Below are 13139 nucleotides of genomic sequence, written 5' to 3' on the forward strand. Positions count from 1 at the left end.
ATAACAACTTAACAGAGAATAATCTAATAAAAGGTATAAATTGATCCATATCATATTTATAACATTATTCTAATTGAATATTGGGTTGTTGTGGGCAATGCAATGAGGTAACGTCATTTTGACCTTACTCTCTCACCTGAACCTGGCTCTTTTCTTAAAAAAAAAAAAAAAAAAATCGTATATCCATTTATGGAAAAAAAGACATTTCCAATGAGTCAGGGTTTGTTCCTATGCTTCAATTCAATGTCCATAAATGTACTGTAAATATACCATGAACCCCAAATCTACCAGAATAAGAAATACTGTGACTACTTTAAAATAATGTGCATCAGCTCCTTAGCTGGCAACTGTGCAAGCAGACTAGCTCAGAAAGATCACATCAATCGATAATCTCTCAGCTAACGTTCTTTGGCACTATTCACACCATGGAACTATAACCAGACACTTTCTAAGTAAGGAATATACCACGACTGGCGGCGCAGTTCTATGGAAATAAACCACGACGGGGTGGCGTGAAGCGACGCGGCGAAGCCAAGGGGCCGTTAACCACCCTGAAGTGGTGTATTTCCATAGAACTGCACCGCCAGGAGTGGTTTATTCCGCCTATACCACGGCTGCTTACCAAAGAAATGATTCAGCAGTCATACTAAATTAGGCTACTATTTTATTATTTTTGAACAAAAATATATATTACAATATGTGCACATCCGCAGAATATAGTCCATTCATATAGCTATGGTCTTGTGCCAATCATTGAGTGTCATCGCGCCAGGGTCAAGTGACTGGGGGTGGGTAAAACAGTAGGTTATCATCCTGCTGATTATTTCTGCGTTTTTTCATCCTGCGGGTGGCAATACAGTGGCGTTTTGACTAGATGCGAACAATTCCCTACCTTACCTTTTCCATGCGGTTGTGCGTCATTGCCATAATATGAAAAAGGAATATTTGGGACAGATTGCCAAGTCACCACCTAAAATTGGTCCGGTGGTAGGTTTAATGAAATTCATTGATTTAACCATGCAATAGCCTCTGACAAACACCACAACACCACCACAAAACTACTGTTTCAAAATCAAATAATACATTTATTTCACAGCAGTGGTGAAGCCAGTATTAAACCTGAGTGTCCTCGCACAATATAGGGAATCGGAGCACTCGGAACGTAGTACGCAGAATGATAGAATTTATGAACGATTCTAACTACTGAGAGAGGACTGCTAAAATCAACAAAATAATAGCCAACAGCGTCAGGGTCTGGATGTCTTTCTGCCCAGGCCATGCAGCTCTCTCGTTCTCCCTCTCTCATTGACCGAAACTTCACTTCCGTGTCGTTTCCAATATTTTAGTTGTTTTTGCTATTTTTCGGGTACACAAAACTCTTGCCCCCTCGTGGCGCCGGGTGCGGACACACTGGTCTTGTGTGCGCTTATTCGTTTTTTGGCCTCTCTTTTAAAATCCAACCACTTCTTCTTCACCTCCTCCAACCTACGCGCCTCTGGTGAAACTGCATTCATAGCAGTCACCACTTTGAGCCACTCCGCATTTTTCCGTCGATTTGAAATGCCGCTAGTCTGGCCTCTAAAAAGGACATTTTTTCTCCTCTCCACCTCATCAACCATCACCTCTGTCTCCGTGTCCGAATGATTTCTTTTCTTTTTTTTTTTTCTTTTCTTTCGTCCTGTCATCGATCCTCAACATCAGTGTCTGCATTTCACTCAGATTTACGTGGGATCTTTATATGCTAATTCGACTAAAGGCGTGTCTCGGTCCATATAAGAACAATTGTGGGAGTGAACGTTAAGTGCGTTCATGTGCACATAATCTCATGATGATTTGATTTACACTCAGATTTATGAAGACAATCAGGCGTACATGGTGTTTGATAACTGACGAAAAACCTTCGTACACAAATCGTGGGATTCTGCGTCCGCATGTTCCTACGGCAAGTTGTACACAAAGATTGATAAATATGGCCCCATGACTTTATAAAGAATACTGGACATTAAACCTGATTAAATAAAGCCATTTCAACCTGTAATTGTTTGTCCCGTCTCTAGCAGACACGTTCGCAAAATTAATTAATTAACCAATTAAGTAATTATTATTATTATTATTATTATCATCATTATTTAAGGGGCTGAGATGAAATTTTGGTGTGCTTGAGCACCCCTAAAAAGAGTCTAAAATCGCCAATGGATCAGACATCGATGTTACCAAGAGGAGGAGGGACAGAGGGCTTTCAAATGCAGCTCTCCCAGGCGATGTTGCTCTGGAACCAGTGAACCAGTGATGTAACACAGTTACTCTAGTCTAGTGCAAAGAGAGCTGGATTTTCACCATCTCTGTAGCCTATCTGTTAGGCAAACCCTCATCTTCCACTTACATGATAAACCAAGGAGTTGACACACTGTCGTCTGAGATGAGTTGAACACTGGCAACAGGTTACCTAATAAGTGCCCCAAAACCCGGCGCTTTATTACTGCCATGGTTGCCGCGCAATAAATTTTGTTGATTCACCAGCAGAGGGCTCCACATGCCAGCATTCCCGCTCGCAAGTTTGTAGTGAGCGAGCGCCCCTAACTCGTCGTTGCGGGTGCATTCGATTAACGGGGTGTATGTGAAGTCACGACCAAAAAGGTTTATCAATAAGAACAATATTGTAGGTATTTTTACCCAGACCTGTTCTTGAAATGAAATTTAAAATGCGCTCCAGAATACGGGTAAGTAACATCGTAGATTAAAATACTCTCAACAAAAATAAAAGAAAAATCATTTGCCGCATAAATTGATGCAGACTGGCCTTAGAGCAGGCCGTTGTTATTGTAAATTCACACTGCTTACCCTTAGAGCTCCACCCGCGATATTTCTTCCTCTTTTCGGTTTGGTGACCGGCTAAACCTGAAAGTTTTTCTCAAGGTTCAGTGCAACCTGCAAGCAGCAGCAACGTGTACACCACAGGGGCCATTAATCTGCCGTCTGTTTTGTGCTCTTGTGCTGTGCTTGTGTGCGGGTTCCTGCGGATATGGAGTCGTGGAATCGGATGAGCGTGTTTGAGATAATATCAAAATTCGAAGGTGGAAGGTGGGTGATATTTCATTACATACTGGGCCAGGGTCACGGTGCTTTGGTGGTGGTTTTGGGACTGATGTAGCAGCTCTAATTTCCCTGCGGTAACTGTTGAGGCCACCTGAGAATGTTTGTTTTGTGTATCCTTGATTGAAAAATCATTCCACGCATGAATTTAAAAAAAAGTGTTCACTTCAACATAATTCAGCGAGAACCGTGATATTAGAAACGAAAATGAGAAATGTGATTTTGTTTTTGGAATGCCCTCAATATTTATTCTGAACCTTGAATACATTGGAACAAAAACCTGTTATAGAAGAAAAAATACAATTTGAAATTTTTGTCTGTTCAGAAATATTCAATAATGCATACTTCAGTCTGAATGTTGATACACAAAGCAGTCCTTTGTGTAGTTCCCAAAAACTACATTTTATTGAGGGTCAAGTAGTGTTGTATATGTGTTTCTGTCACGACTGCCACTCTTCCTCCTCTCAGTGACACTGGCTGTAAGTCACCCTGGGCTCTGCCAACCACAGTGAGGCTTGAGTGGCAATCTGGACATTTTTATAGCTAGCCTGCCAGCGAGGGACCTGGGGTGCAGTCCTTGGATTAATATACTTAAACTAGTTCTGAGACAGCAGGTCTCTCTCCCTCATGAGCTGGGTGTCAGGAGGTATTTGTGAGACTGTTTTGTACAGGTAGGGGTAGCTTATTGAAGATAATCCTGTAGAGTGCTGTAGGTAACAATTATGGTTAACGAAAGATTTAGCTGTTTTTTTTAATGCAGTTTATGGCCACACTGTAGTCTGTGAATCTTCAGAGAGTCTGAAACTAGTTTTCTTTTAATCTCTCCTTCTGGCTAGCAAAGCTGCTACATTGCTCAGACTAGCACAACTGAGATAAGGAGCAGGTATGGTTTTGTGTGCTGTGCCGGGACATACAGGTACTGAAGGCTATTGCTGTGTACGTCTGCACTGAAGTTGTTTGTAGCTCTGAACGTCTTATAAGCCTCATATCCACAAACCCTGTTTTGAGAATCTATTTCCTTTTCTGCTGCTCAGTGAAGAAAGGTGAACTAAAAGTGTCCACTAAGAAGGAAACCATACAAATGAAGAACTCTCAGGTGGCCTTTACCAGGCTCATGCGTGTCCTGTGCTAAGCCAATGTCTGTGTGATGCTGGAAGAACTGATAGTGGTACAGTTGCTAAGCAGACACCCTTATCCAGAGCAATGTGTAGTTTCCAATGATTACATGTTATCCATTTATACAGCTGGGTATTTACTAAGGCAGTTTGGATACTTTGCCCAAGAATGCAATAGTTGGGAATTAAACTGGCAACCTTAGGGTAATAAGACCACTATACCACTGCTGCCCAGGAGGACAGAGCCCTGAGACCAGCAGATCCAGTAATTCTGAGCCATCTGATTTGTGTTATTTTCCACTCATGTTGGTTTACAACACAGAACACAGAACCATGTTTTGCAGGCACTGAAGTGCGACTTCCTTTATCTCGTCATTGCAGCTATTTAGTGTCCTGTGTGAGTTGGAGAACTGGGGCTCTGGGTATTACACCAGAGTGGACTCTGCCATTGCACACTGCTGTATCTTGACAGTTATCCTGAAGCCATAGCCGCTCCCACAAAGAGCCAGGTGGGAAATGAGGGACAGGGTGTTTGGTTCTAAACTAGGCAAGTTGCCTTGGATGAGTTGGTTTCCTAAGCAAGTAAAGTAGAGCAATGCATCCAGTCCAGACATGCTGTTTTTTTTTTGTTTTTTTTTTTTTGATTTGGCACCTTATATATACAGTATATTGGGAGATATTAGATTATAGTCACTTGGTATGGTGGTAAGGTATGGTATATACTTACTTTTTACTAGTACAAGATGTTGTCCTGAGTGCATATATGCACGTATATGTGAACCGTGCTGTGTTGACATAAGTAGATATGGGGCTGAATGCAGTTGTGTATTGTGCTTTGTGTTGTATTGGGAAAGGGGGTCCATGTATATTGAATTTCGGAGATGTTGGGGTGGTGAGCAGCTCAGCTGGTAAAGCTGCTTGTTCTGAGTGGCACACAGCTGAGTAATAGGTCTGCCAGATGCTGCATTGCCTAACTGTGCCTGCTTCAGTCCAGAGGAAGCCACCAGGCCACAGAGGACCAAGACCAGGGCACAGGAACCAAGAGAAACCGCGAAATCGCAGGACAGCCAGCTGAAGCAGTACCACGAGCTGACAGAGGATGGGCCAGTAGGGGGCAGTAGCTGCCAGTGGAGAGGGCTGCAGTCGTTCAGGAGACGGAGTTGCTCCAACAGGCTGATAAGGAGAGTGGCCCCACCCACAATGGCAGCAGGCCCTGTGGAGGAAGAGGAAGAGGAAGAGGAGGTACAGAAGAAGGTATGGCCCATGGTAGTGCTGGAGTTCTCATAAAAGCAGGTATTTTGCAAGGTCAGCAATCTTTTGGACATAAAGTGAAATGCCGTTCTTTCACACCGGTGTCTCCCTCCTTCAAGAACAGTAGGGAGGTATTGTCCACTTTTCTATTTTTACTGTGTATCTCAGACAGGAACCCCAAACCCAGTACAAAGTAAAGCAAACCCTGCCTGTGGGGGGTCCTAGCAGAGGCCACACTCTCTTTAGAGCTGGATTCATAGCAGTGGGTGTGTGAGTGCTCTGATCAGGCATAAGTCTGGTCTGTCATGCTCAGATAGCCCCGTGATACGAAGGCAGGATATCAGACGCCATGCACCACTGCCGATGCAGGCCAGAGAACAAGTATGAGATAAGCCCAGCTGCAGTTAGTGTCAGAGCCCAGCTCTGTCTTCTTTCTGTTATGATGCTTGATTGGCTGGAACAGTGTGTTCTCTCTGCAGGTGACCAATGATGAGAAGCTGTATAAGATAGCCAGCGAGTTGCTGGAGACAGAGAAGGCCTATGTCAATCGTCTGTACCTGTTAGACCGGGTAAGAATCATTTGAGCACTAATCTGGTCTTCAGCCTGTCAAAATGCTTATTTCTGTGTAAAAATGACACCCAGAGAAGTGTTTAGTTGCATATAAAAGGCATTTATGCACCTGTTTCTATGGGTTCCTTATACATATATCAGCCATTTGTAAATCCGTTTCTGTGGGTTAATTGCAGCCTTAAATGTAGTCTGTTTCTGTAGCTTTGAGCTGTCTGTGTTCCCTCAGCTCTGACAATATTCTCTGTTCCTGTATCTTTGAGCTCAGTCTGTGCTCCTGCCCTGTAGGTTTTCTTTGCTGAGCTGCTGAAGGAGGCTCGTTCCTCTGCCTCCTTCCCTGAGGATGTAGTGCGGCATATCTTCTCCAACATCTCCTCCATCCACCAGTTCCACAGCTGCTTCCTGCTGCCGGAGCTCCAGAGAAGAATGGACGAGTGGTGAGACCAGCCAGGCCAAGCACCTCACAGTTACTACTTAACCTACAGCCATGGAGAGCACCACCAAAGCTGTCTGTATGGCACTAATAAATAAGCAGATAAATATAGAATTTAGGAGAAGGTCAGCTGTTCAGTGCCTGTAGTTTGCTTAGATTTCATCGCTTACTGATTAATTGCAACTGATTGCCATGAGGAAGTGTGAAGGTGCCATTCAGTAGATATGAATTTGCATACAATCAAAGTACAAAGGTTGCGTGTGATGTGGTTTTAGCTGAACTTTATTTGATTTGGAGTCCAATGAAGGGATCACACCAGGCCATGGGCCAAAGTTTTTGATCCCCCGTGTGGACATTGTAATCAGGGAAAAGAAAGGTGATGATGGGGTCGAGGAGAGATGCCGTGAACAGCTGACAGGAAAAGGACGTGGTTAGAAGGGATTTTAATAGTCATGAATGGATGATTTGTCTAGATTTTCTGAAGATTATCCTGCTGAATCTTCCTTTGGAACTTCAGTTAATGAGCAGTGGCTGTTCCCGGTGAATCCCACAGGGGGCGAAACCCTCGCATTGGGGATGTGCTGCAGAAGGTGGCGCCCTTTCTGAAGATGTACGGGGAGTATGTGAAGGTCTTTGACCGTGCCATGGAGCTCATCAACACCTGGATGGAGAAGAATCAGCGCTTCGAGGAGCTGGTGCAGGACATTCAGGTGAGCCCTGTGGATGCTGCGCTTGGACACCGCTGCATACACAGATTGCATCGGCTTTTGTCCCATGCAGTATTAACAGTAAACTGCAGCATTTACAGGCAATTCAAGTGTGATTTAAATCACAAATAATTTCAGCAATATACAGTCCCATAAAACACATGCTGTTTTCATTCTGTATAATGGTATGCATGAGCTTTTCATAAGTTAGAGTCGGGGATAGTTTCAGTGTCTGGAGAGTTTGGTGGGTATGACCTCTATTTTTCTGTAGTAAAAGTGCAAGTAACATGAACTTTACTGAAGAGTATTAGGAGTGTGAAGGGACCTTTACTGTAGAGTAGCAGGAGTGTAAGAGGAGCTTTACTGTAGAGTAGCAGGAGTGTAAGAGGAGCTTTACTGGAGAGTAGCGGGAGTGTGACGGGAGCTTTACTTGGCAGAAACGAGAGGAGAGTGGGAACCTCACGCTACAGCATCACATGCTGGAGCCCGTTCAGAGGATCCCTCGCTACGAGATGCTGCTCAAAGACTACCTGAAGAAACTTCCGGAGGCCAGCCCAGACCGAGCAGATGCAGAGAGTATGGGTTCCTGTATCTAGAGTCACAGAACTGTGGTTGAGTGCAATTAATACATGAAGAGGGTAGATCTGTTGGAATGGAAAAGTATACTCAGCCACAATACAAGCAGGCATCAGATGTGAAGCTTTGGAGCGATGTCTAAATGCATACTTTCAGGTTCCTCTACTGCTTCGTGCATTGTGAATGTTACTCCTGTCACTCCAGTAGTTTACACCATTTTCTTTTCAGACTCCACAGTCTGGGGCCATATGATATGTAGTGATTTAAGGAGGTGTGCTTGCTTTTACAGCTCTACAGTGGGGTTTAAGTTGCATGCTTTGGAAAGCGTATGTATGGTATACGCCACTTGTTTCTGGTAGATCTGTGTTATTGCAGTGTTAGCGTCTGGCAAGTGAGATTTGCGCACATGTATATCTTATAAATTAACTAGCGTGCCGTGGTAGGAAGAAGACTCTTTATGCTCATGTTTTTCCGCATTTTGCTCTTGTCACATCCTGGAATAAAAGGGCTTTTAACCTGTTCCGTAAAGATTTATGTTTCTCCCTCTTTGGCCGCTGGCTTTTAGAATCCTTGGAGATCATCTTTGAAGCAGCCAAGCACTCCAACGCTGCCATCGCGGACATGGTGAAGTTGTTTCCTGAAAATTGCATTTTAGAGCCATGTGGTGTTTTGAAATGTAATATTTTTCAGTGTCTCTTGAAAGCAGATGCTCATTAACTTAAAAACATGATAGATCAGATGGCAGTTGTGAAGAAATGTCTTGGTTGTGGTGGCCTGGTGACCTGCTTTCTGACTGGACAGAATTAAAGTATTGGTCACCATGCGGTCCTGAATGTGGACAGGTTCTGCAGTGAACCCTTTTGTTTACCTAAGGAGATGAAGTGAAAGTAACTGTGAGATAGAACAGAACTACTGCTGTCGTTATATAAATGCAACTTCTGTATTCTGTGTTTTTTTTTTTATTATTATTTGAGTTTCTTTCTGTGTGGGAGTGCTTGGAGAGGCTGTAGGAGGTTTACTTCGTGTTCTGTGTGTGCTTGCGTCTGTGTTATGCATGCATGTGCATATGTGCAAGTGTGTATGTTTGTGCTATGCATGTGATTGTGTGTGTTTATTCCTGAGTTTATTTCTGAGTAGGAGCGCTTGGAGAGGCTGTGGGAGGTGTACTCCATGTTGGGTCTGGAGGAGGAGATGGTGGACCCTTCCAACAAGCTGTTGCGAGAAGGACCAGTACTCAAGATATCCTTCCGCAACAACACTCGCAAGGACAGTCACCTCTTCCTGGTGGGATATCCCTCCTCTGCTGTGCAGCTCCCTTGAATACTGTGTGTTAATGCTAAACGCAGTGTGTCCCTCAGTGAAGCATAGAGATGCAGTGCTTCACTTTTGCCTCTGAAAACCACAGAAATGTGGAACATGGAACTGAGAGTGAGCCCAGGGAAATAGGCGTTTGCTTAGCAGAAGCATTGCAGTCACACAGTAGCAAGCTTGTTAATGACTCTGCAGACAGGGGACAGCTGGTTATCATTCATTCCATGATAAATGTTTTTTCTGCTCTCTGAAACTGCTAATGGACTGGTTTAATGTTGGTTTGGATTAAACTCAGTACATTTAGTTCTTGCTTGTCCCCAGGACCCTTTCATTTTAGATTAGAAGGCCCAGATGTTTTTTAGTTTGATTAATTATATGTTTACTGTTCTCCTTCAGCTGGTACTGTAGCCTGTTTGCCTGACAGTGAGTGTTCCTGCCCAATTCCACTGTTACCTGCTGCCTGTGTACTCTTACACTGTACCTCTTGTTGTCTCCCTGCAGTTCAGCAACATGCTGCTCTACTGCGTTCCCAGGTTCAGCCTGACAGGGGCCAAGTTCATCATCAAAGCACGGATGGATGTGGAGGGCATGCAGGTGACCGGATTCACCCAACACCTAAGCACACGCATGAACACATCTGAATACATCTGCTCAAATGAGATGCAATGCTACACCTGGTCAAACAAAATCCCGCCCTGCCCCTGATGCGTAGCTCAGAGTGTGTGTCCGTGTGTGCTGTGCTGTATAGGTGAGGGAGCTGAACGATGCTGAAATTCCTCACTGTTTCCTGGTCTCTGGGACGTCCAGAACCTTGGAGCTTCAGGCCAGGTGTGTGTGCTCCTGCTGGAGTATGTTTGGGGAGGGGGGGGGAGGGGGGGGCAATAAATAGACAATAAAATGTAATTATTAACATCACTGCCCATGAATAAACCATTACATGCCTGACAGTTTCCTTTACTGCCTTCGTGCATCTGTGTTCTCACTCAGAAACTGGGGCCTTGTGTTGGAATGGCTGATGGGGCAGGTGACAGTTTATATCAGCCCAGCCAAGCCTGACTCCTACTCGAGCTGGGTGGGATTTAAAGAGCAAACACTATGGTTACCACATCTGCGTCAGGCACATAAAAACAGTTTCTGATGTTCAAATGACGAAGTAACTTTCACCTTTGTGGAAATTCTAGTGAATGTCTGCACACTGAATTTGTGTGTGTAAGTGTGAGCTTCATTGGTGTAGAACAGAAGGGAAGAAAGTTAATGTGTGAAGAGGGATGCTGGGGGGAGGTCACTTTGACTGTGGAAAATGACTGTAAATTTCCTCTAGGAGTCAGACCGATATGGAGGCATGGATTAAGGTAAGGCTTCAAAATGTTTCAGTTAATCTTTTTATCAAGTTGAAGTCCCTGAGCATTGCTGTATTTCACTACCTCTCCATGGCCTGCTTATTTTCTCTCTATACCAGGCTTGTGAGGATGCCATTGAACAATATGAGAAGAAGTCAGAGAGTTTCAAGAGTGCCACCAACAGCCTGAGTCAGGAACTGCAACAAGTCACTGTGAGTGACTTGCTCAGAGAAACATTAATACAACAAAAGAACATGCTTTAATGTTAAGGGATCTTTTGATGTAAAACAGTCGACTGTCTGAAGTGAGCAATATCAAGTGATAGGGCAAAGACACAGAAAACTCATTTGGTGATCCTGACTCTCACAGTAACTATAATAACAGCAAATCCCTCTGGATAAGAGTGTCTGCTAAGTGCCAAATATGTAAATCTCCAACCTTAACACTTTCAGTATTTCACTCCATTCCACTCCATTGGCTGACAGGTGCTTTAGAATCTTGATTGTCAGTGTTCTGTTCTATTGGCTGGCAGGTGCTGGAGGATCAGGAACTGGGGAAGCGGGCCCCTCAGTGGATTCGGGACAGCCTCGTGTCCATGTGCATGCGCTGCGGGGACCCCTTCAATGCTTTGATCCGGAGACGACATCACTGCCGGGCCTGTGGGCACGTGAGTACCAGTAGCACTGCTACCAGACCATCACTGCCCCCTGCTGGACATGACTGCCATGACTTAGGTGTAGGCCTTCAGAGCACCTCCACTCACATCACACAGATTCTCCTGAGTAATCATTCCCTGCACATAGTCATATGCAGTAATTAACTAGATCCAGTCTGGTTTAGGCAGCGACCAGTGCTACAGATCTAACATAGGGATTTTTTTTTTTTTTTGTCTGTTTTTGTGTTTTGAGTGCTGATTGCACATTCATTGTCCTGCTTTGCAGAATTCAATGTCATACTCCTCTCATGTAGCATTTAGTAACAGACAGAGTGACAGATTTTTCACCAGTTGCCTGACTCTTCCTCAGTACCATAGTCCCCTGTGTTTGCTTTGCTCAGGTGGTGTGCTGGAAATGCTCTGACTACAAGGCGGCGCTGCAGTATGATGAGAACAGAATGAACCGTGTGTGCAAGGCCTGCTACAGCATCCTGGCTGGAGAGAGGGATGGACGAGAGAAGGAGAGGAGGAGGGGAATACTGGAGGTATGTGGCCTGGGGTGCGTGCGTGCGTGTGTGTGTGTGTGTGTGTGTCTGCACAGTCAGTGGTCAGATGGCAAAAGTGTGTGTCAAAGTTCAAAGTTTTTATTTGTCACATGCCATGATCCTTTATCTGTGTGTCTGTGTGTTCATGTTTCTGTGGTTGGGTATTGGGATGGGGGCTTGTATTGTATCCAGTATCTATCTCTGGTGCTGACTTCCTATCTTGTCTCAGAAACAGGCTGGTGAAGTGTCAGGGCGGAGCCTGATGTGTAGCTTCCTGACAATGATTGACAAGCAGAGCAGGACCAAAGGCTGGTTTGTCATCCCCAGAGACGAGCCCCTCATCCTGTACATGTATACTGCACCACAGGTAGGGGGCGCTGTTTCCCACACCAGGTTCTACAGTGAGGACCTCAGCTTTCATTGATCTGTGTCTGAATCCATGCCACTTACCACACAGATCTATAGTGGAGCATAACTTGTGTTGCCATTGGGGAAACCGGTCACCCAATTTTGGTTTAGGCAGCAATGTCGTAAATTAAATATTCATGGTTCAGCCTCTGTTGTACAGTGGAGTGCCTGGCTTCAGTTTGTCAAATGACCCAGTATACTGTGTATTGCTTATGCAGGAGTGTTAAGGTTTGTTTAAGTGTAAAAACCCTCTAGTCTAAACCATGGCAACCAGGGTTATTAACTATGATATTAAAACTGATGCTAATTTGGGATTGGCTAGTTTCCTGCGGTGTCTTGCTGATGAAAAGGCCCTTCTTCTGAAAACAGGATGTGAAAGCGCAGATCACCATCCCCTTGCTGGGCTACCAAGTGAAGGAACATGTGGTGGGCGACAACAAGTGTGCCTTCCAGCTCAGCCAATCAAAGCAGGTCTTGACCTTCCTGGCTGAATCGGAGGAGCTCAGAGACCGGTGGGCGGAGGTGATCAACCGGGTAGCCAGTGGGGAGGAACCGATGCAGGACGCAGATTCATAAAATTCCCACGTCTAGCCAAAAGAAAATTATTATTAGCTAATTAATGCCCTAATCTGATCCTACTGACCAATACCTAACGTCAGCATAACTAACTCCAAATTACTATTTTCTTATTAACATGCTCCTTCTTCCTGCCTCACGAATATCAGTATCCCTAACTCCAAGTTGTGATCATGTCTGTATGCTGCTGGTGATGAAGACTGTGATAATTGTTTTAATGCTTTTATTGTGTAATTTAATTAAAGAAATAAAGATCTGATACTGCATTCGCATTATGGTATTGGTTATGCAAAAAAGGTGCATATATCAACCCTTCTGCTCTCTTCACATAATCAGTGTGCTATTCCTCTGCCTACACAATCTGCTGTGCATCCCTTCAAGCAACACATGCCTGCAGTCAGCCAGAGTGCTAGTCTGAACTTGGGAAAGTAGATTTAATTGGTACAAGGACTAGGACACGGCTCAAATTCTGTAACTTTAGACCTCTGGGTCTCAACAGCAAACAGCAGTGTGAGAAGATCGACTATAAGCTCACGGATCCAGTGTCTCCAAGACTACTGT

General features: G+C 44.4%; 1 protein-coding gene across 1 annotated transcript; it reads left to right on the top strand.

Moving 5' to 3' along the window:
- Nucleotides 1–2649: 2649 nt before the first annotated feature.
- LOC118780641 (FYVE, RhoGEF and PH domain-containing protein 2-like) lies at nt 2650–12837 on the top strand. Its single transcript, XM_036533254.1, has 17 exons — nt 2650–2720; nt 3029–3081; nt 5198–5462; nt 5939–6028; nt 6316–6464; nt 7014–7170; nt 7605–7743; nt 8309–8367; nt 8881–9027; nt 9556–9648; nt 9803–9882; nt 10376–10406; nt 10514–10606; nt 10927–11061; nt 11451–11594; nt 11824–11961; nt 12372–12837. Exons 1-17 carry the CDS (start codon nt 2691–2693, stop codon nt 12576–12578), a joined length of 2010 nt encoding a protein of 669 aa, XP_036389147.1. The 5' UTR covers nt 2650–2690; the 3' UTR covers nt 12579–12837.
- Nucleotides 12838–13139: the final 302 nt, after the last annotated feature.

The sequence above is a fragment of the Megalops cyprinoides genome, chromosome 7, assembly GCF_013368585.1.
Source record: "Megalops cyprinoides isolate fMegCyp1 chromosome 7, fMegCyp1.pri, whole genome shotgun sequence".
Taxonomy (NCBI): domain Eukaryota; kingdom Metazoa; phylum Chordata; class Actinopteri; order Elopiformes; family Megalopidae; genus Megalops; species Megalops cyprinoides.